Source organism: Rhodotorula paludigena (assembly GCF_050403205.1).
Source record: "Rhodotorula paludigena JCM10292 DNA, Rt_paludigena_JCM10292v1_ctg4, whole genome shotgun sequence".
Taxonomy (NCBI): Eukaryota; Fungi; Basidiomycota; class Microbotryomycetes; order Sporidiobolales; family Sporidiobolaceae; genus Rhodotorula; species Rhodotorula paludigena.
In genome coordinates this window covers 458,180-475,232 of record NW_027481454.1, presented here as the reverse complement: position 1 = coordinate 475,232, position 17,053 = coordinate 458,180, and the positions used below count along the sequence as shown (strand labels likewise).

General features: G+C 62.8%; 7 protein-coding genes across 7 annotated transcripts; 6 read left to right on the top strand and 1 right to left on the bottom strand.

Annotated features, from left to right (window-relative positions):
- Positions 1-521: 521 nt before the first annotated feature.
- JCM10292_004857 (uncharacterized protein) lies at positions 522-1,851 on the top strand (the record flags this gene model as incomplete). Its single annotated transcript, XM_076646393.1, has 4 exons — positions 522-624; positions 689-725; positions 785-1,407; positions 1,475-1,851. The coding sequence occupies 4 exons, from the start codon at positions 522-524 to the stop codon at positions 1,849-1,851; spliced, it is 1,140 nt and encodes a 379-aa protein (XP_076508149.1).
- Positions 1,852-2,151: 300 nt separating this feature from the next.
- Positions 2,152-3,740, top strand: RNH201 (ribonuclease H2 catalytic subunit RNH201; the record flags this gene model as incomplete). Its single annotated transcript, XM_076646392.1, has 7 exons — positions 2,152-2,440; positions 2,539-2,610; positions 2,677-2,818; positions 2,902-2,974; positions 3,064-3,310; positions 3,406-3,529; positions 3,632-3,740. The coding sequence occupies 7 exons, from the start codon at positions 2,152-2,154 to the stop codon at positions 3,738-3,740; spliced, it is 1,056 nt and encodes a 351-aa protein (XP_076508148.1).
- A 1,070-nt stretch (positions 3,741-4,810) lies between these two features.
- On the bottom strand, positions 4,811-6,335 carry MHO1 (Mho1p; the record flags this gene model as incomplete). The annotated part of the gene is made up of 8 exons (XM_076646391.1): positions 4,811-5,396; positions 5,455-5,478; positions 5,550-5,567; positions 5,628-5,697; positions 5,762-5,874; positions 5,978-6,046; positions 6,104-6,215; positions 6,278-6,335. The coding sequence occupies 8 exons, from the start codon at positions 6,333-6,335 to the stop codon at positions 4,811-4,813; spliced, it is 1,050 nt and encodes a 349-aa protein (XP_076508147.1).
- Positions 6,336-6,816: 481 nt separating this feature from the next.
- On the top strand, positions 6,817-9,077 carry JCM10292_004854 (UBP-type zinc finger domain-containing protein; the record flags this gene model as incomplete). Its single annotated transcript, XM_076646390.1, has 12 exons — positions 6,817-7,014; positions 7,073-7,217; positions 7,310-7,438; positions 7,507-7,590; positions 7,646-7,673; positions 7,732-7,882; positions 7,954-8,071; positions 8,130-8,355; positions 8,420-8,543; positions 8,623-8,738; positions 8,820-8,916; positions 8,985-9,077. 12 exons carry the CDS (start codon positions 6,817-6,819, stop codon positions 9,075-9,077), a joined length of 1,509 nt encoding a protein of 502 aa, XP_076508146.1.
- Positions 9,078-9,494: 417 nt separating this feature from the next.
- On the top strand, positions 9,495-10,508 carry JCM10292_004853 (uncharacterized protein; the record flags this gene model as incomplete). Its single annotated transcript, XM_076646389.1, has 3 exons — positions 9,495-9,568; positions 9,721-9,782; positions 9,850-10,508. The coding sequence occupies 3 exons, from the start codon at positions 9,495-9,497 to the stop codon at positions 10,506-10,508; spliced, it is 795 nt and encodes a 264-aa protein (XP_076508145.1).
- Positions 10,509-10,998: 490 nt separating this feature from the next.
- On the top strand, positions 10,999-12,674 carry JCM10292_004852 (phosphatase PAP2 family protein; the record flags this gene model as incomplete). The annotated part of the gene is made up of 4 exons (XM_076646388.1): positions 10,999-11,151; positions 11,433-11,883; positions 11,938-12,194; positions 12,252-12,674. The coding sequence occupies 4 exons, from the start codon at positions 10,999-11,001 to the stop codon at positions 12,672-12,674; spliced, it is 1,284 nt and encodes a 427-aa protein (XP_076508144.1).
- A 1,034-nt stretch (positions 12,675-13,708) lies between these two features.
- On the top strand, positions 13,709-16,569 carry JCM10292_004851 (ammonium transporter; the record flags this gene model as incomplete). The annotated part of the gene is made up of 14 exons (XM_076646387.1): positions 13,709-13,775; positions 13,842-13,954; positions 14,018-14,065; positions 14,188-14,322; positions 14,392-14,494; positions 14,626-14,678; positions 14,749-14,764; positions 14,827-14,983; positions 15,097-15,210; positions 15,283-15,451; positions 15,505-15,554; positions 15,621-15,757; positions 15,930-16,045; positions 16,423-16,569. The coding sequence occupies 14 exons, from the start codon at positions 13,709-13,711 to the stop codon at positions 16,567-16,569; spliced, it is 1,425 nt and encodes a 474-aa protein (XP_076508143.1).
- Positions 16,570-17,053: the final 484 nt, after the last annotated feature.

Genomic DNA, 17,053 nt, shown 5'->3' with positions numbered 1-17,053 from the left:
ACGGGACGGCCGAGGGGGATGCCGCGGTGGAGGAAGACGAGGCGTCGAAACTGCGCGCTTCTTGCGTGGGCTGAGAGGGCGCGAGTCGGTGCAGCTGTAGCTCGGTGTAGTCTCACGCTGGCTCGCCTGCGCAGAGCGAGCTCGAGCGGTGCAGCGCAAGGAGCGTCGTCGGTGCCGGCGGCGAGCGCCAGAAAAGGCCGCCGGCTCGCAGCGGGCAAGGGTGGGCACATCAGGTCGATATGTACGAGCTTCTCGTACGCTGCTTGGTACAGCCCCTCTTCAGGCCGAGCGAGAGGACGTCGACCCGACCCGGTGAGGCGGTGCACGCTCCTGGTCTCCCTCAGCAGCCTCTTGCACGCTGAGTACGCCGTCCGACGCTGTGAGTCTGCGACGCCAGACAGAGTGAAAGCTGAACCCCGCGGTCTCTTTCCGCGCTCGCTCGTCCCCGTCTCCGCTTCTCGCTTCAGTCGCTGATCCGCTCCTGCGATGCTCGCTTCCGCGTCCGCTTGCTCGCTGCAGAAATGCCCCCGGGCGATCCCAACTTCCCCTCGGGTCTGTCTATCAAGCCTTCGACGCGTCAAGTGCTGCGTCTCGACGCAGGAGCAGACGGAGACGAGCATGAGGGTGCGTGCGAGCCACTCTTAGCGCTCTAGTACGATTAGGGCTGATTCGAGTGACTCGCTGGCAGCCGCACAGGACGTACAGCGCTTCGGCATAGCAGGGCGGTGCGAGGCAGGCGGACAGACGCGCTCTTTCAGTCCCGGCTGACCCACTCTCCATGCAGAACCTGGGAAGCCGCTTACTTTTTGCGCCTCTACCTGACTCCGCCGCGTTCTCCGAGCCCTCCTGATCCACCTAAGCGCGTCTTCGATCCTCCCTGCCCGCTCTTCCCGCCCTCTTCGCTCCAAACAGCTCCTTCACCAACAACGCCCTCGCTCGAACACAAGCGTCAGCGGACCATCCTCGAAATCGGCGCCGGGACGGGTTACCTCTCGCTGTCGCTCGCGCCGCATCTCTCCCGCGCGCGCGACCGCGTCATCGCGACCGACCTCCCGAGCGTGTGCCCGCTGCTCGAGGAGAATCTCGCAGCTGCGCAGGAGCGGTGGGGCGCCAGCTCTCCTGCGAAAGGAACTGCGGCTGCACCAGGTGACGGGCCCGCGAGCGTCCTCGTTCGCCCGCTGCCATGGGGCGACGCCGGGGCGCTGGCGGACTTGCAAGCCGAGGGCCTTTCGCCCGACCTCGTCCTTGCGAGTGACCTCGTCTACTTCGAGTTCCTCTACGCCCCGTTGCTCAGGACGCTGCTGGGGCTGACGGAGCCGAGAGGGGAGGAAGGCGAGAGCGCCGTCGTGCTCTTCTCGTACAAAGTGCGGAGCTTGACCAAGGAACAGCCATTCTGGGAGGCATTCGGTGCGTGATTTCTTCGTGCTTGTTACTTATGAAGACAGAGACTGATCTTTGCTGGACCCCTCTACAGGGCGCTGGTTCGCCTTTGACGCCGTACATGTCGGCACTCTTGCTCGTCCCGATCCGCCAGCTTCAGCTCACCCTCCGACGCCGAGCCAGCATCACCTCACAACGCCTACCACAACGCCCCCTCCGCCTCTGGCCTGGACGCGCTTCGGCGCCGGCATTCCGTCGTCCTCTTCGGCGTCCCCTACGTCGAGCGAGACAGACGAGCTCTACCTTTTCGTCTGCCGAAGACATCCCGAGACGTACGGCGCCTCGGTGCGGCTCGCAGAAGAGCAGACCAGCGACGACGAGCTGCTGCAGGGGCGGAAGGCCGGGAGAGGCGTCGAGCACGGTGCGGGCAGGTTTGAGGAGATCATCCTCGCCGGGCTCGAGTGGGAGTAGGCGCGGCGTTCAGTCGATTGACAGGGTATGGGCTCTGAGGTAGACTAGCAGGGATAGATGGCCTCGCGAAATCTGATCCGACATGTGTTGCACGGCGAGACTTTCCCAGCCATTCTGGCGAGCTCAGAGGCACTCCCTGAACTGGTCAGGTTCTACGGTCTCCCTCAGTGCGCGACGAGGGCTCTTCCGGCACTCTCACTTCTCATCAGCTTCGCCCGCTCGCGTCGAGACGCGTCGTTGCTCCGTCCTCCGACGCCCTCTTTCCAACCCTTCAGCACTTCAAAGAGCCCCGAGGCTCTCATGGCTCCTCGCAAACGCGCCGCCTCTCGCTCGCCGTCGCCGCAGCGCACCCCCGAGCCGCCTTTCCACTTCCCGACCGTCCGCCGGGGCGAGGCGCTCTTCGACTCGTACACGTTCCACTCGGTCGACGAGGAGCGCGCTGCCGCAGGCGGGGCGGCTGTGGGGGAGGGCAAGGGCAAGGGGCGGGCGCAGGAGGACGCAGAGGGCGAGCAGGACGAGAAGGAGGTCAGAAAGGTCGAGGGAGAGTGGATGCTCGGCGTCGACGAGGCAGGGCGTGGACCGGCTCTCGGTACGTCCGCAGAGCTTGCGGCGCACGGAGCTACTCCAGCGCCGCGATCCGAGGGCATTCACCGTGCTGACCCTCGCTTCCGTTTCACCTTCTCGCAGGTCCGCAAGTGTACGGCATTGCGTTCTGCCAGCTCGCATACTCTGTTGCGCTCAAGGAGATGGGCTTCGCGGGTCGGCCCTCGTTCCAGCGTGTACCTTCCGCCCCGTGCACGCTGACCGGCGCACCCTTCTCCGCAGACTCGAAGACTCTCACCGACCCTCTGCGCGAGGAGCTCTTCAAGGATATCCTGCAGCACAAGGAAGACGTCAAGTACGCCGTGACGGTCATGAGTCCGGCAGACATCTCGATGGGCATGTTGCGCAAGCAGCCGTACAACCTGTGCGCTGGCGCATCCTCTTCCCGCAGTGCTCCTGCGCGAGAGACTGGAATCTGCACTGATGCGAGCTCCTGCATGCGCGCAGCAATGCACAGAGTCACGATGTGACTATCAACCTGATCCGCGAGGTCGTCGAACGCGGCTACCATGTCAAGGAGGTGTGTCTGGCTGAACCGCTGATCGGTGCCAGCGCTATGCGAGGCATGCGCCCTAAGGCTGTTTGGGCTCACACGGTGACTCTCCGCAGTGTTACGTCGACACTGTCGGCCCTGCCGCCGACTACCAAGCCAAGCTGTCCTCCCACTTCCCTACGATCAGCTTCACCGTCACGTCGAAGGCCGACGCCCTCTTCCCAATCGTCTCGGCCGCGTCGATCGTCGCGAAGGTCACGCGCGACCGCATCCTCGACGAATGGACGTTTGCCGAGCCGGGCGTTGGCGGCGAAGGCGAGGAGGGCGAGGCGGTGAGGGTGTTCGGGAGCGGCTATCCGAGCGGTGCGTTCCTGCTCACACATAGTGATACCACATCAAGCGCGGAATGCCCGCTGGCATGTGGTGCAATCCTGTACTCACGCACCCTCACCCTGCAGATCCCAAGACGGTAGCGTGGCTGCAGGACAACTTTGACCCCGTCTTCGGCTTCCCAAACGTTGCACGCTTCAGCTGGGCTCCGGTCAAGAACGCGCTGCTGAAGAAGGGCGCCGCGAGCAAATGGTGCGTGCCTGTTCGGACTGCCGCTGGTCCCCAACACGCTCTCGATCCGTGGCGGACCATGAGCCTGGTCCGCAAAGCACTGACACGCGTCCTCTCATGCAGGGACGACGAGCCTTCGACGATTCAGAAGTACTTCTCGGGTCAGCCGGCAGGCGCCGACCGGGCGCCGCTCTTCAAGGACTACAACCTTGTCTCGGTTGGCGAGTTCTGAGAACTGCCCGCCGTAGGGAAATCATGTTGTTGGACAGATTCGCGACTGCCTCGCTTCCGGGTTTCGAGCTCGAGAGACTGCGAGGCCGCGACCAAGATGTGAGCGCTGCGGGGCAAGTCTGACTTGGGGCTGATCAGTCTGCAGCATTATGTGATCCGTGCAGAACATCACCGAAGCCGTTGGAGCAGGCGGTGAGTCATTCACGAGCTATAGTGAGGGCATCTTTTCGCCGGCAAGCAGGAGAGAACCCAGGCCTCGCGCCACGATGCGGGCGACAGCAGGCGCGACAAGCTTGTCAAGGAATTCTCTCAGCCGTGTATACACGCAGAGGACGGAGAGATGCGCAGTCGAACCTTTTGGCGGCACCGTCGCGCTTGTGAACGCACCGCTCGGAACTGGTCGAACACAGAATGTGACCCTTCTCGCCCGACTGGAGTGCTCAGGGCCAGCTGCACAGGCATGAAAACAGTTCCGCTCTACTTGCAGTGCATCACGCAACTCCACAGAAGGCGGCGCCTTGCGAGGGAGCCGTGCGACTCCGCCGTCCATCTCTTTCCTCCTTCTCGTCGGCAAGCAAGGTTGCATCTGATCAGCCTGCGTGCCAGCCCGGTAATCACTTCAAAGCGCTGATTGTCGGAGGTCATTGTCTGCACAGGAGGCGGGCAGATATTTCCGGAATCCAGCTTGCTCGAAGACTGCCGAGCAGAAGTCGACTGCGCAGCGTTTCGCATGACTGTAGTCATTTGGAGTCATCGCGAAGGACTTGAGCCACACTCAGAAGGCGGCTCTGTGAGCACTGTATTTGCACGACATTCCCGAGCCCTCCAGAGCATTCGTTCCTTCCGCCTCATCAAGCAACACGCCCGTCACTGGCCAGGACCCAAGAAGGGAGGCCAGCAATTGCGCCGCGGCAACATCGCGAGAGATCAATGTTCGTGAACGCGGATCCGAGGCAGGAGTACGAAGAAACGAATCCGCGAAAGCGAGGAATGGCAAGGAGGGAGGCTACAGAATTGACCCGGCAAGTCAAAGTACACGCCAACGAAGCCAAACAAGCTCCAGGACCTGCATCACTCGGCGCCGACCGCGACGTACGCGCTCGCGTACGACACGCTGCTGTCGCTCAAGCTGCGCACCTGGCTGCTCTGCTCGTACCGCACCCACTCGCACCTCACGCCGCGCCTGCTCCACCCTTCGTCCTGCTCGAGGGCGGCAAGGGCGCCGAGGAGCACGCCGATTGGGTGTCGGCCGCAGATCGTGTTCTTGGTCGCCTTGAGGTACGCCGCGAATTGCTCGTGCGCCTGCGAAGGAGACTTGCTGGCCGCCGACGCACTCTTGCCGCCCGTGGCAGAGTGCGAGAAGGCAATCGTGTCCATCCCGAGACGGTCGAGCTGCTCGATCCCGCGCCAGACCTCCTTGTCGGGCACCGCCTGCGCAAAATTGTCGCGCGAGAGGGCGCAGCACTGCTTGACGTCCGACGAGGATGGGGGCTGGTACGACGTGTAGCGGAAGCGGGTGCCCCAGTGGCAGAAGTCGGACGAGACGACGAAGAAGGTCGAGGGGTCGGCAAGATAGGGCGCGAGGAGCGCACCGAAGGACCGCTCAGACGCGGTCGAGATGGCACCAACGAGGATGGGCACCACTTTGACATCATGTCTGCTTGCCAAGGAGGTGAGCGGGTTCCATCTGGAGAGCCAGGCCGAAATGGACGAACCCTTCGAACACCTTGCGCATGTAGCTGCAGTACTCGATGTGTTTGTCATCAATCAGTAAAACGGATAGCAGATAATTGGCAAAAGCGGCGCGTACGGAAGGTGCATCTCGATACTGCAGCGGAATGAGCCAAGGTCAGCTTGGCAAACGAAGGTGACAGCTAGCGGCCCACACCTGTGTTCGTCCTCGTCTGTCTCGAGATCCATCTCCTCAAACTTGCCCGTCGCCTTGAGCTCGGCGATTGCTGCAAAAGTAGAGCGGTCAGGGCTGGCGCGAGGAGGCAAGAGCGGCGTTCGCATGAAACGTGCTGTCACGGTCGAGCGGGAGCTCGCCAACGGGCGTCTGGTACGACTTGCATTTGCTCAGTGCGCATCCGTCAAGGTAGACGTGGTGCGATGGGCCGAGCACGAAAACGCGCTTGCTGTCGACAGTACGAAAGAGTGAGCCTTCTCGAGAGTCACTGGACCGCCGACTGAAACGCCGCGGAGGGACTCTTGCGGCGGATGCTGGTGCAAAAGACGCACACGTTCTCGACGTCGATGCACTTGTAGGCAAATGCTGCCGCTGGACCCGAGTACGAGTATCCGGCATGCCTGCCGCCAAAAGGAAGTCAGGTCCCCGGCGCACACAATCCGCGCATCCATACGCACGGGCCAATGATGGCCTTGCAGCCCTTTACGGGAGCCTCTGCGAGCGCATCGCCCGTCTTTGGGTCGGCCGTCGCAGCGAGCCAGGTAGAGAGCTGCTGGTCGAGCTTGTTACCTGTAATCACGGCCCCATCTGATCAGCGCTCTTCCGACACGCTGCGGTCCGGAGACACGCACCGTCGTCGGTATACCAGCTCCCAGCGTGCGACGCAGCGCGGGTGCTCGAGCGAGGCATGTTCCAAGGTGGGGCCGATGACGCCGAAGGAGGAAGGAGAAGAGCGAGAGCGGGCTTGCAGCGCCAAGTGGACAAGCGGGAGACACTGAAGCACTGTGCAGCAGAGTCGAGAACCTGTCCCAAGAGCGAAGGGAGCGAGTGAGGAGCGGAAGCGGCGACACCACGACGAGGACGCCTTGGTCGCACACCCTACCAGGGGCTGATGTAACTCGCCGAGAGGCTATTTGCAAGTTTACTCAAGGCATTGCAGTCCAATCATCGGTTCCTCCGCGGCGAGTAGGGGTGGAAAGGACGCGGTTCCCCCTTCTCTCGGCTCGACGAGCATCGGGTGCCCGCCTCTCGCGCTCCTTGTGCGCGGCGAGCAGAGCCAGGGCGAAGCACAGCCAGCACCAGCTCCACCGAAGCCCCCGCACCCGAGATCCACCCCTAGTCCGCTCGCTACACCGCCGACGCTCGTCTCTCCCCCCGTCTCGGCCGTCTCATGGCCACGACGACCGTCACACAGCCTCCTCCGCCCCTTGCTGTTCTCGAGGCGCACACAGGGAACCGCACAATGGGCCAGCCGACCGCTTGCGGCCACCTCCTGGCGTGGATCGCAGCCGACACCGATGCTGCACTGCATGGCCTCGAGCACGCTGCTCGCTTCGACGCAACCTCGAGCGCGACCGACGTTCCGCAGGTGGGGTTGAATCATTCAAACTCAACGAGAGACGCGCTGACCAGCTAGGATCCCGCAGTCCTCGTCCGGCCTCTCGTGCTCAACTTGCTCCTCAGCTCCCCTTCGACCCTTCCACTGCCTCGGCTGCGCCGCTCTTTCCTGCGGCGCACCCTCGAGCCCGTCGCACGCGCATCAGCACGCTCAGAGCGCTCAGCACCAGCTCGGTACGCTGCCAACTCGATTTTTCGCACCCTCGACTTCGCAGGGTCAAGTGGGGAGACGACGCTGACCGTGCTCTGCCGGCGGATGTATGCAGCGTGGGATGCCCGCGCGCGGATGGTCCACTGCTTCGGGTGCGGCGAGTACGTGCGGCATGCCGCAATCGACCGTTACGCGGCGGCGGAGCAGATGGTCTTGCGCGACCAGGAGGGAGATGCGCAGCGTGGTGCGCTGCCGCCGTCCTTTGGCTTCTCTCGCCCCGTCACTGGTTCGCTGACGTCCTCTTGTCTGCAGCTACGAAGCGCAAACGGGTCACCTTGAAGAAGTGGGAGCTCGTGTCGTCCGGGACTGCTAGCGGGTCAGGATCAGCTGTGCCAGGTACGTGCTTTGTTCCGCGTCCGCGTCGCGGCGCCACTCACACGCCTTTCTGCAGCACGGGGCATCCGAAATCTCGGCAACAGGTGCGCCCCACCCCTCTTGACCGCAAGGGCATCCGCGCTGACCTTGCCGTACGGACAGCTGCTACATGAGCGTCATTCTCCAGAGTTTCCTCGCAAACCCGTACCTTCGATCCTATTTTCTAGGCGATCGCCACAACAGGCTTGCGTGTGAGCGAACGCAGAACGGCGAACCTTGCCTGTCGTGCGAGCTCGACCTCCTCTTCTCTGAGGTGCGTTACTTCACGTCGCCTTTTTGTCGTGTTTGCCTGAGCTCTTTGCTGACTTGTCTACTGTCACACAGCAATACTCGGTCGACCCGATCCCGCTCGCACCGACGAGATTCCTGCACTCTTTCTGGCAATCGTCGCTTGACGCGGCTGGCTATGCGCAGCAAGACGCTCACGAATTCCTCATCTCCTGTACGTCGGTTCGCTCAATTGTCTCGGAGGAGCTTGCTGACCCGAGGTTCGTCCACAGCCCTCAATCTCCTCCACTCTTCCTCGCCCTCGCATACCGACTCGCCCACCTCTCCGTGTCCGTGCATCATCCACCGCACCTTTTCGGGCGAGCTGCGCAGTAAGATCACGTGCGGACGGTGTCACCACCAGAGCGAGACGCTCGAGCCGTTCCTCGACCTGAGCCTCGACCTCCGCGACCGCGCGAGCGGCAAAGTCGCATCGACGCTCAGAGACTGCCTGACGAGGTGCGCTCCCACACCCTGCTCGCTTTTTGGTGATTCTCCATAGACTGACTATCTTGGCCAACAGCTTCACGACGCCGGAACAGCTTCCGTCCAAGTACAGCTGCGCTGCTTGCGGCGACGGCGTCCCAACGGCGAGCAAGCGGTTGAGCATCAAGACTCTGCCGCAGTCATTGTGCATTCAGCTCAAGGTGCGGGGGTCTCCGCTAGTGCGGTCGCTTCCATGATGAGGATGCTGACTGCTCTGTTGGCCGGTTGACCTCCACGCAGCGCTTCGAAATCACGTCGCAGGCACACAAGCTCGACGCGCCCGTTCGCTACCCACTCAGGCTCGACATGAATCCGTACCTCACGAACCACCTTGAATACCCTGCATCTTACAAAGCGTGCGTGTCGAGGTCAAGCTCGCCGTCTCGACGTGCTGCGCATAGCTGACGGTCTCTCCTACCGGTGTCTGGCCCGTACAGATCCAGTGCACATACATACAACCTCATGGCCGTCGTAGCACACGAAGGCACACTCAGCCAAGGTCACTACACGGCCTTCATCCGCGGCAGCGACGATGTGAGCCTCCTCTTGCGACCCCCCTCTTCTCCGTCGCTTCATTCCTGACGGTTCTTCGCGCGGACCAGTTCTTCGCCATAGACGACGACAAGGTCCGCCGCGCACGTCTGAGCGAAGTGCTCGCGGCCAAGGCCTACCTCGTCGTCTACTCGCGCCTCTGATCTGAAGGCGTCGCTCGCGTCCTCACTCCCCTCCCCTTGGGACCTAGTCTTTCGCATCTCGTTCTCTGCATCCGCATTCTCCTCACCCATCTTGTGCACAGCGTCTCGTGGCGCCCTTGCTCTCGCATCTTCGCCCGTAGCCCTTTTTCGCATGCCCTGCATCTTGACCGTTCGTTGGATTTCGATCCGCGCGAGAGCCAGGCTGCCCGTTGAGACGCAGTCAAACGCCAATCGTCGCTACAGATGCAGACGAGGCGCCTCTGATTCGAGCGGACCTTGGGGTCGTTGCACGGTCGAGGCCCCACCGCAGCGCCGACGACGCGGTGACGTCGGTGCTTTTCCTTCCGATCCCTCCGCCTTCGCTGCCTTCCTTTCTGCTCAAGCGACTGCTGAACCAGCTCGATCAACACACACGCAATGGCACCTCTCGCACACACCCTCACCCGCCAGCTCGCGGCAGCTGCCCGCACCATTGCCGTCCGCTCGACCCCGTCAGTCTTCCTCTCTTTCAATCGAGCGACCCGCCAGTCGCTCTGCACTCTCGCGCTGGAGGACGTGCAACTCGCACGAATGCAGCAGCCGCGTCGATCGGAGCGGAGTGTGCAGTGCCCGCTAACCCCGTCCTCTCTCTTCGATTCGGCAGAATTGCCGCGGCTTCCGTCACTCCGCGCGCGTTCACGGCCAACGGCTTCCACACTAGTATTCGTGAGTACTCGACCTGGCTCGCGCCGTGTGAGCGAACAGCACTGACGGTCCTCCCGATATCCGTCAGGTTCGTACGCTCCTGCCTCGAAGCCGGTCGAGGAGCAGTCGGCGCAGCACCCGGGTCGCTCCGACATCGACCACCTCGAGAACCCCAGCCTGAGCGAGGAGGTCGTGCACGCCGAGCGCGAGGCCGTAGACCCGCTCCACGACTCGGTCGGGCAGACGGCGCACAAGATGTCGGACAAGGTGCAGAACGCGGCGCACAGCGTCGCCGAGTCGGTCAAGAACGCCGCGAGCACGCTCACGGGCAGCGGCGGGCAGAAGCGCTCGTATCACGCGTCGGCGGTCCGGCGCCAGAACCCCGAGGGCAGCAAGCCCGTCGAGGAGCAGAGCGCCAACCACCCGGGCAAGTCGGGGCACGACCACCTCGACAACCCGAGCATGGCCGAGGAGAACGTGCACGCCGACCGCACGCAGAAGGACCCGCTGCCCGACTCGCACAAGTCGTCGACCAAGAAGGAGAAGGCGAGCAAGTCTGCGGGCGTCAAGGACAACGTGAGTGAACTCAAGCAGCCGGGGAAGAAGGTCGACGACTTGAGCGACGGCGATGCCACGCGCAGGTCGATGGAGTCGGCAAGCTCGTCCTTCCCGTCCGCTCGTGTCGGGCCGGGAGAAGCGCAGGTCGAGCTGGAGCTGACGTTCGCCGTCTTCCACCCGCAGGCTTGAACGGCATCGCTCCCATCGTGTACAGAAGACGCACAAAGTAGTCAGTAGTACCGCGTTCCTTTACTTGTAACTGCATCAGCGCACATCGACTCCAGCGATGCGACCGCGACCGGCAAGCAACCGGACGCGAAAGCCGCGAGTTAAACTTCCTGAATGACTCCTCGGTTCGGTCCCGCCGGAGTCTTGCGAGCTCTACGAGTACTTTATACAGTCAGCGAGCCCCGTTAGGCTATACATGAGCGAGAGCGGAAGAACCGGTTCGGCGTCTGGCCCTCCTCGTCGATGTCGGCCGTCAATCGCTCGCATCGCTTCCCCAGGATCACAGCAGACGCGTGTGCAGTTGGCGGACGCCCAGCAAGAACACACGCGCACTCAGCGCCCGCTCCGTCGAGCCGCTCGCCGGGCTAAACAACCGCCCCTCTCCCTCGCGACTGCACCCCGCCCACCTTCCGCAGCCTGCGAGCGCGACTGAGCCGCCCTGCCCGGAACCATGCGGCTCTACCTCCCGCCAAAGATACGCGACCCGCTCCTCGGGGCCGTGTCGCGGCTGGAAATCAGCTTTGACGTCCAGCTGAGCCTGAGGAGGGTCAAGCGGTACGGGTTCAAGCTCGGGCGGGATTGGGAGTACGTGGCAGACTTGCTGGTACGCTCTCTCTCGCTGTCTTTACGGATACCGCTGCTCGATCGAAGAAGAATGCGGTCGAGTTAGGCGGAGGAGGCGGTGCGGACCAGAGTGCTGGGTACTGCGCGAGCACGCCTGCTGGCCTGCACAGGACTGTGAACGGAGCGCAGATGCAGGACAGGTCGCGTTCGACGCGGCCTGGGTCCAGGTGGTCCCGCTGGAAGATTGCTCCCCGTTCTTTTCGTCGTCGAGCACCTGCATTCGGACCCAACGAGCTGCACTGACCTCGGTACCGCTCGCAGCTCGCCCTCTTCTCCCTATATGTTATGGCGCAACCCGTCGTCTTTAAGCTCTTCCTCATCGTCGCCTACACCGCTGCCCTCCTCATCCCCTTCACCTCGCAATTCTTCCTGCCGGCCACGCCCGTCTTCACGTGGCTCCTATTCTTCTACTCGTCCCAGTTCATTCCCAAAAGCTGGCGACCGCACATTTGGGTCTCGGTCCTGCCGACCCTCGAGTCCGTCCTCTACGGCGCCAACATCTCGGACCTCCTTACTCGATGGACCAACCCGATCCTCGACGTCGTGGCCTGGCTGCCTTACGGCGTCATCCACTTCGTCGCGCCATTCGTGGTCGCGGCCTTCCTCTGGGTGTTTTCGCCGCCCGGCGCCGTCAAGTTCTGGGCGGCTGCGTTCGGCTACATGAACCTAGTCGGCGTCGTCATCCAGATCATCTTCCCCTGTGCTCCGCCCTGTGCGTCTCTCCCGCAACTTCCATGTGGACGCGACTGACCTGCTCGACTCGCAGGGTATGAGCTGCGGGAAGGCCTCGTGCCCGCCAACTACTTCATGCGCGGCTCGCCTGGCGGGCTCGCGCGTATCGACGCGCTCTTCGGCGGCCACGGCTACGACAAGACCTTCTCGGGCGCACCCGTGCCGTTCGGTGCTTTCCCGAGTCTGCACGCCGGGTGCTCGACGATGGAGGCGCTCTTCCTGAGCCACTTCTTCCCGCGGGGACGGCCTGTCTACTGGGCTTACGTATTCGTGCTCTACTGGAGTACCATGGTGCGCCATCTCTTCGATATCCCTCCGATACACGGTGCTGACCATGCCGCCGTGCAGTATCTCACGCACCACTACCTCATCGACCTCGTCGCCGGCGGCTCCCTCTCGTGCATCTTCTTCTACTACTACCTGAGCAAGATGCCCGACGAGCTGCGACACCCGACCACGCACGGCGTCCCTGCCGGCCCGTACCGCGCCAACTCGTCAACGGCGATCCCGCTCGACGAGGAGTCGGGCCTGCCGAAAACATTCGCACACACGCCCGGCGGCGCGAACGGCTCGAGCAACGGGCATGCGGACGGCTACGGCGGATGGGAGGAGGACGACGATGCGAGCGATGGCGACGACGCGTCGCTGCGCGACGAGGCGAGGCTGTTCGCGGCCGCGAAGGGGCGCGACAGCTTCGACGTACCGCAGCGCGGGGACCTGGGCGAGCAGGGGAGTGGTGGTCCGCGGAGAGGCGCAGGTGCGCGCGTCTGAGCGGGCGTGCGTGCTGCACCAAGCTGGCAGGCTGGTGGCCAGATAGACGGGAGGGGCCCGATATAAACGACGGCGTCTCGCTGGCCTTTCTCTCGTGTGTTGCGATACCCTGTACCTCTCACTGCCTGATGACTCTACACAGGCCTAATCTTGCATCTCGCCTCGTTTCCACACTGGAGGAACTCTGCAGTTTGCATCCGCCGAAAGAGGGAGCGCCCTCGGCTGCGCGATCGTGGGTTTCTCCACGTGCAGGACTCTCACTCCGCAGTGCCTGCATCCTCGGCGCAAGTCGCCGATATCGCGGGGGAGGCAGCCGACCAGCATCGACACCGCGAATGCTGTCTGCGAGAGGGGTGCTTGGGAGGAGGGAGCGAAGTGCGGAAGCTGGGCAAGGGCTTCCTCGACTGCGCCGAGCACCGCGTCCAAGGCTTCCTTAATGCGCCATGCGCTGCGCTAGTCTCTCTCGATTGAAGGACCCTCTTTCAAGGTTGGGAGGCGAAACCACTCGGCTTATCTCGACCCCAATCGCGCGTCGGTAATCGCACATCGAGCGGCCCGGGGTCGGGGGCTCTGAGCTTTCGGAGGTGCTTGGCACGGATTGCGTGCCTGCAAGACGGAACTTCCACCAGCGCTCGCTGACAGGATCAAGACAGGAGGCGGTCGTCCGAAGCCACTGCATCGCGTATCTGCTTGCTCTGACACGCCCATGCTGCTTGTCTGCCCACTGACGAGCGCGAGCGAGGCGTCGATTGCGACGGTCCCACGACAGTGGAGAAGCCGGGGAAGCGGCTCCGAAACCGCACGAAAAGGGTCGCTCGCCGCCGCCCTGCTCGGCGCCTTCGCCCTCACGCCCCCTGCTCTCGCTTGCGCCCCGATTGCTTGATATCTGCTCTCCTTATCCCCCTTCTCCTCTCTTCGCATCTTTTTCCTGCTCGACAGCCCTTTTCGACTCGTCAGGAGCGAACGAGTGCGTCTTTCTCTCGCAAGGCTCGCTCGCAACGTCGGCTAACGCCAGCACCCCGACCCAGATAAGGATGGTGAACGCCAGCTACACGCCTGAGGGCAACATGCTTGCCTATGTGGATGGCGAGGAGGTCGTCAGTGAGTGCTGTGCTCGGTTGGGCGTACGCGGAAGCGCGGTCTTGCTGACGCCGGATCATCCCTCAGTGAACAAGGGCGACTCCGCCTGGATCCTCATTGCTTTCGCTTTGGTCTTCTCAATGGCGCCCGGCGTCGGCTTCCTCTACTCTGGCCTGCTGCGTAGGAAGAACGCGCTCTCGGTCCGTCGAGACCGCGTCCAGTCCATACAATCGCCCATCCACTCACCCGCACTGCACTTGCAGATGCTATTCCTTGCCCTTATGGTGTTCAGCGTTATCCAGGTGGAGTGGGTACGTTTAGGCGTTCTCGCTTCCCGACCGCGAAGGTTGCACTTGGTCGCTGCACCTGCGGCTCGCTTGGTTCCGCTCGAGGCCGGCGTCCAGAGATATGAGGGCTGATGTTTTGCTTGCAGTATCTGTGGGGCTACAGTCTGGCGTTTGGCGACGGCTCCTCGTTCATTGGTAACCTGGCGAATGGCGGTCTCGTCAACGTTGACTACACGCCTTCCGGCAACATCCCCGTCCTCCTGTTTGCCCTTTACCAGGGTGTACGTACATGACTTGAATTTCTGAAGGCTGCCGAGATTTGGGGCTGGCTCACGCTGTCTCTTTAACAGGCTTTCGCCGGCGTCACCGCCGTGATTGCTATTGGCGGCTCCGCCGAGCGCTGCAGGATCGTTCCCCTCCTTGTCTTCATCTTCTGCTGGTCAACCATTGTCTGTGCGTCACGCCTCCGCTCTCGCTTGCGAAGGCAACAAGAACTGACGAACCCTTCGCCCGCCGCCCGCCGTCGTTATCGGCTCCTCACCCCCTCCCGCAAACCCACTTCTCTCTGGCATTCCCCCGGACAGACAACCCCATTGCCTGCTGGGTGTGGAACGCTAATGGCTGGCTCTTCAGCTTGGTGCGTTCTTGTCTAGCGACTTGCTCGAGCGTCGACCCGGACATTGACATCCGAGTTTTGGTCTTCGCAGGGCGACCTTGACTACGGTGCGCTGACACGGTCTCGCACGATCTCTGCCGACATCTACTAACCCTTATGCCCTGTGCAGCCGGTGGCGGACCTGTCCACATCTCGTCGGGCACTGCCGGTCTCGCGCTTTCCTTCTTCCTCGGCCGCCGTCGCGGGTACGGCACGCAGAAGCTTGCCTTCCGTCCGCACTCGGTCTCGCACATCGTCATCGGCACTCTCTTCCTCTGGTTCGGCTGGTACGTACATCGGACGATCTTTCGCTGTTTGACCTTTTCAGGGGCAATCCGCGTTCTGACCATGTGCCCGGTTCCCTCTCTTCTGCTGTTGCTTAATGCCGCGGCGCAAACAGGTTCGGCTTCAACGGTGGATCGGCACTTGGAATGAACCTCCGCGCCGTTCAGTCCTGCATCGCAACCAACGCTGCGGCGGCGATGGGCGCAATCACCTGGACGCTTCTCGACTAGTAAGTCGTTTCTCCCGTTGCGGATCGCGCAGCATGATGCTTGAGCAGCCGCTAATTTCTGCTCTACCGCAGCATCTACACCCGCAAGTTCTCCGCCGTCTCGCTCTGCTCGGGCGTCCTTGCTGGCCTCGTTGGCATCACTCCCGGTGCTGGTTACGTCGGCATGCCTGCTTCGCTCGCCATCGGCTTTGTCACGGCCATTGCGTCCAACTACGCCACCGGCATCAAGGTCCTGCTCAAGGTCCGCTCGCTTCTGCTTGACGCCCACATTTCCCGTGCTGAGGCCTCCTGCAGATTGACGACGCCGTTGACACGTTCGCGCTCCACGGAATCGGCGGTTTCGTGTACGTTCTCGATTGTCTCAGATCGAATGTGCGAGGGCCGAGCAAACTGACACGACTTGCGGTCAGCGGCGCGATCCTCACCGCTCTCTTCGCCGACGAGCGTGTCACGTCCTTTGACCCGGCCGCAGCTGGTGCGGGATGGATCAACCACAACTACATTGCCCTTGGCTACAACTTGGCAGGCGCCGTCACCATCATGGCCTGTGAGTCGAAGTTTGACGCTTCCTCCTTCGCCCGTTCCCGTCTCTTTCCGCCTCGCCTCCGCCGTCTCCGGACCCACGTGGCAGACTGAGCATCGACAATCCGCTCAGCGGCAGTGTGTGAGCCTGATGGAGAGCGGTACTTGAGCTGACGCCTCATTCCGCTCCCCTCCAGACGCCTTTGTCATGACCCTCGTTCTCTGCTACATCATCAACTTCATCCCCGGCCTCAAGTTCCGTGTCGACGAGGACGCCGAGATTGTGGGCCTCGACGAGGCGGAGTGCGGCGAGGTGAGTCTCCCCTCTTCGCTCTCGCTATCTATCGCGACTGCTTGTGCTCTTCCGGCGCTTGGCGAGCATGCCTATCGCCTGCACTGCGCCAAGGCATCGATGGAACCCTTTTCCTCCGGCCAAGCGGAGGCTGGAGGGAGGTGGGATCGGGCTCGGCACGCCCTGCCGCGGGTCGCGCCCTTCCGGGCTCGCACTGATTGTCGCGTTGTCGCGCTTGACAAGCATCGGTGCGAAACCATGCAATCGCGGCCGAACCCACTTCTGCGGCGCGATTGCCGCCTCCGCCAGCCTGATTGCCGCCTCGGCTGCTCGCAGCACACAACATGGTCCACCTGTGTCAGAAGCATTCCAGGCTGACTGTGTTGCGCGACTTCCAGCTCGCGTACGACTACGTCTCGCTCCGCAAGGAGGTCGAGCCCGAGGAGGCGACGCTCGGCGGTTCGCTCCACTCGCCGAGCGCTACCTCGCACGAGCACGAGAAGGCGGCGCCCGGCGTTGCCACCGCTGCTGCCAAGGAGCAGTAGAGCGTGGAGAATGGGAGAGGGTCGGCGGCGGCCGACAGGTCCAGGCAGTTTCTGCCCGCGGCTGATTACGATTGCGACCGCTCGAGGTGAGTGCGTCGGGTCCAGGAGGACGGGCAGTGTCCAAAGGAGCTCGTAATGGTTTCGCCCTAGTGCAAGTGCTTCATTCACATACTCTGAAGACCACTTTCACGCCGCTGTGCTCCCACCTGAAGACTCAGGCCGCCCGTATCAAGGGACGAGGAGGCTCAGCGCGAAACCTCAGGCCGCCGCACAAAACCGCCAATCTGGAGAGGACCGCTGGGCTTCGCCCCACTTTCGGGCAGGCGCTGGATTTGGACTCCGGCGTCCCTGAACGAGACGAGCTGTCGAGCGGCATCGGCTGCATGCTCTCCTTTCTCTTTCTCCTCGTCTCCTCTCCTTTCGACGGTCTCCGCTTCTCCGAACTCTCCTTGTCGGCATTTCCGGACGCTCGTACACCGCATCA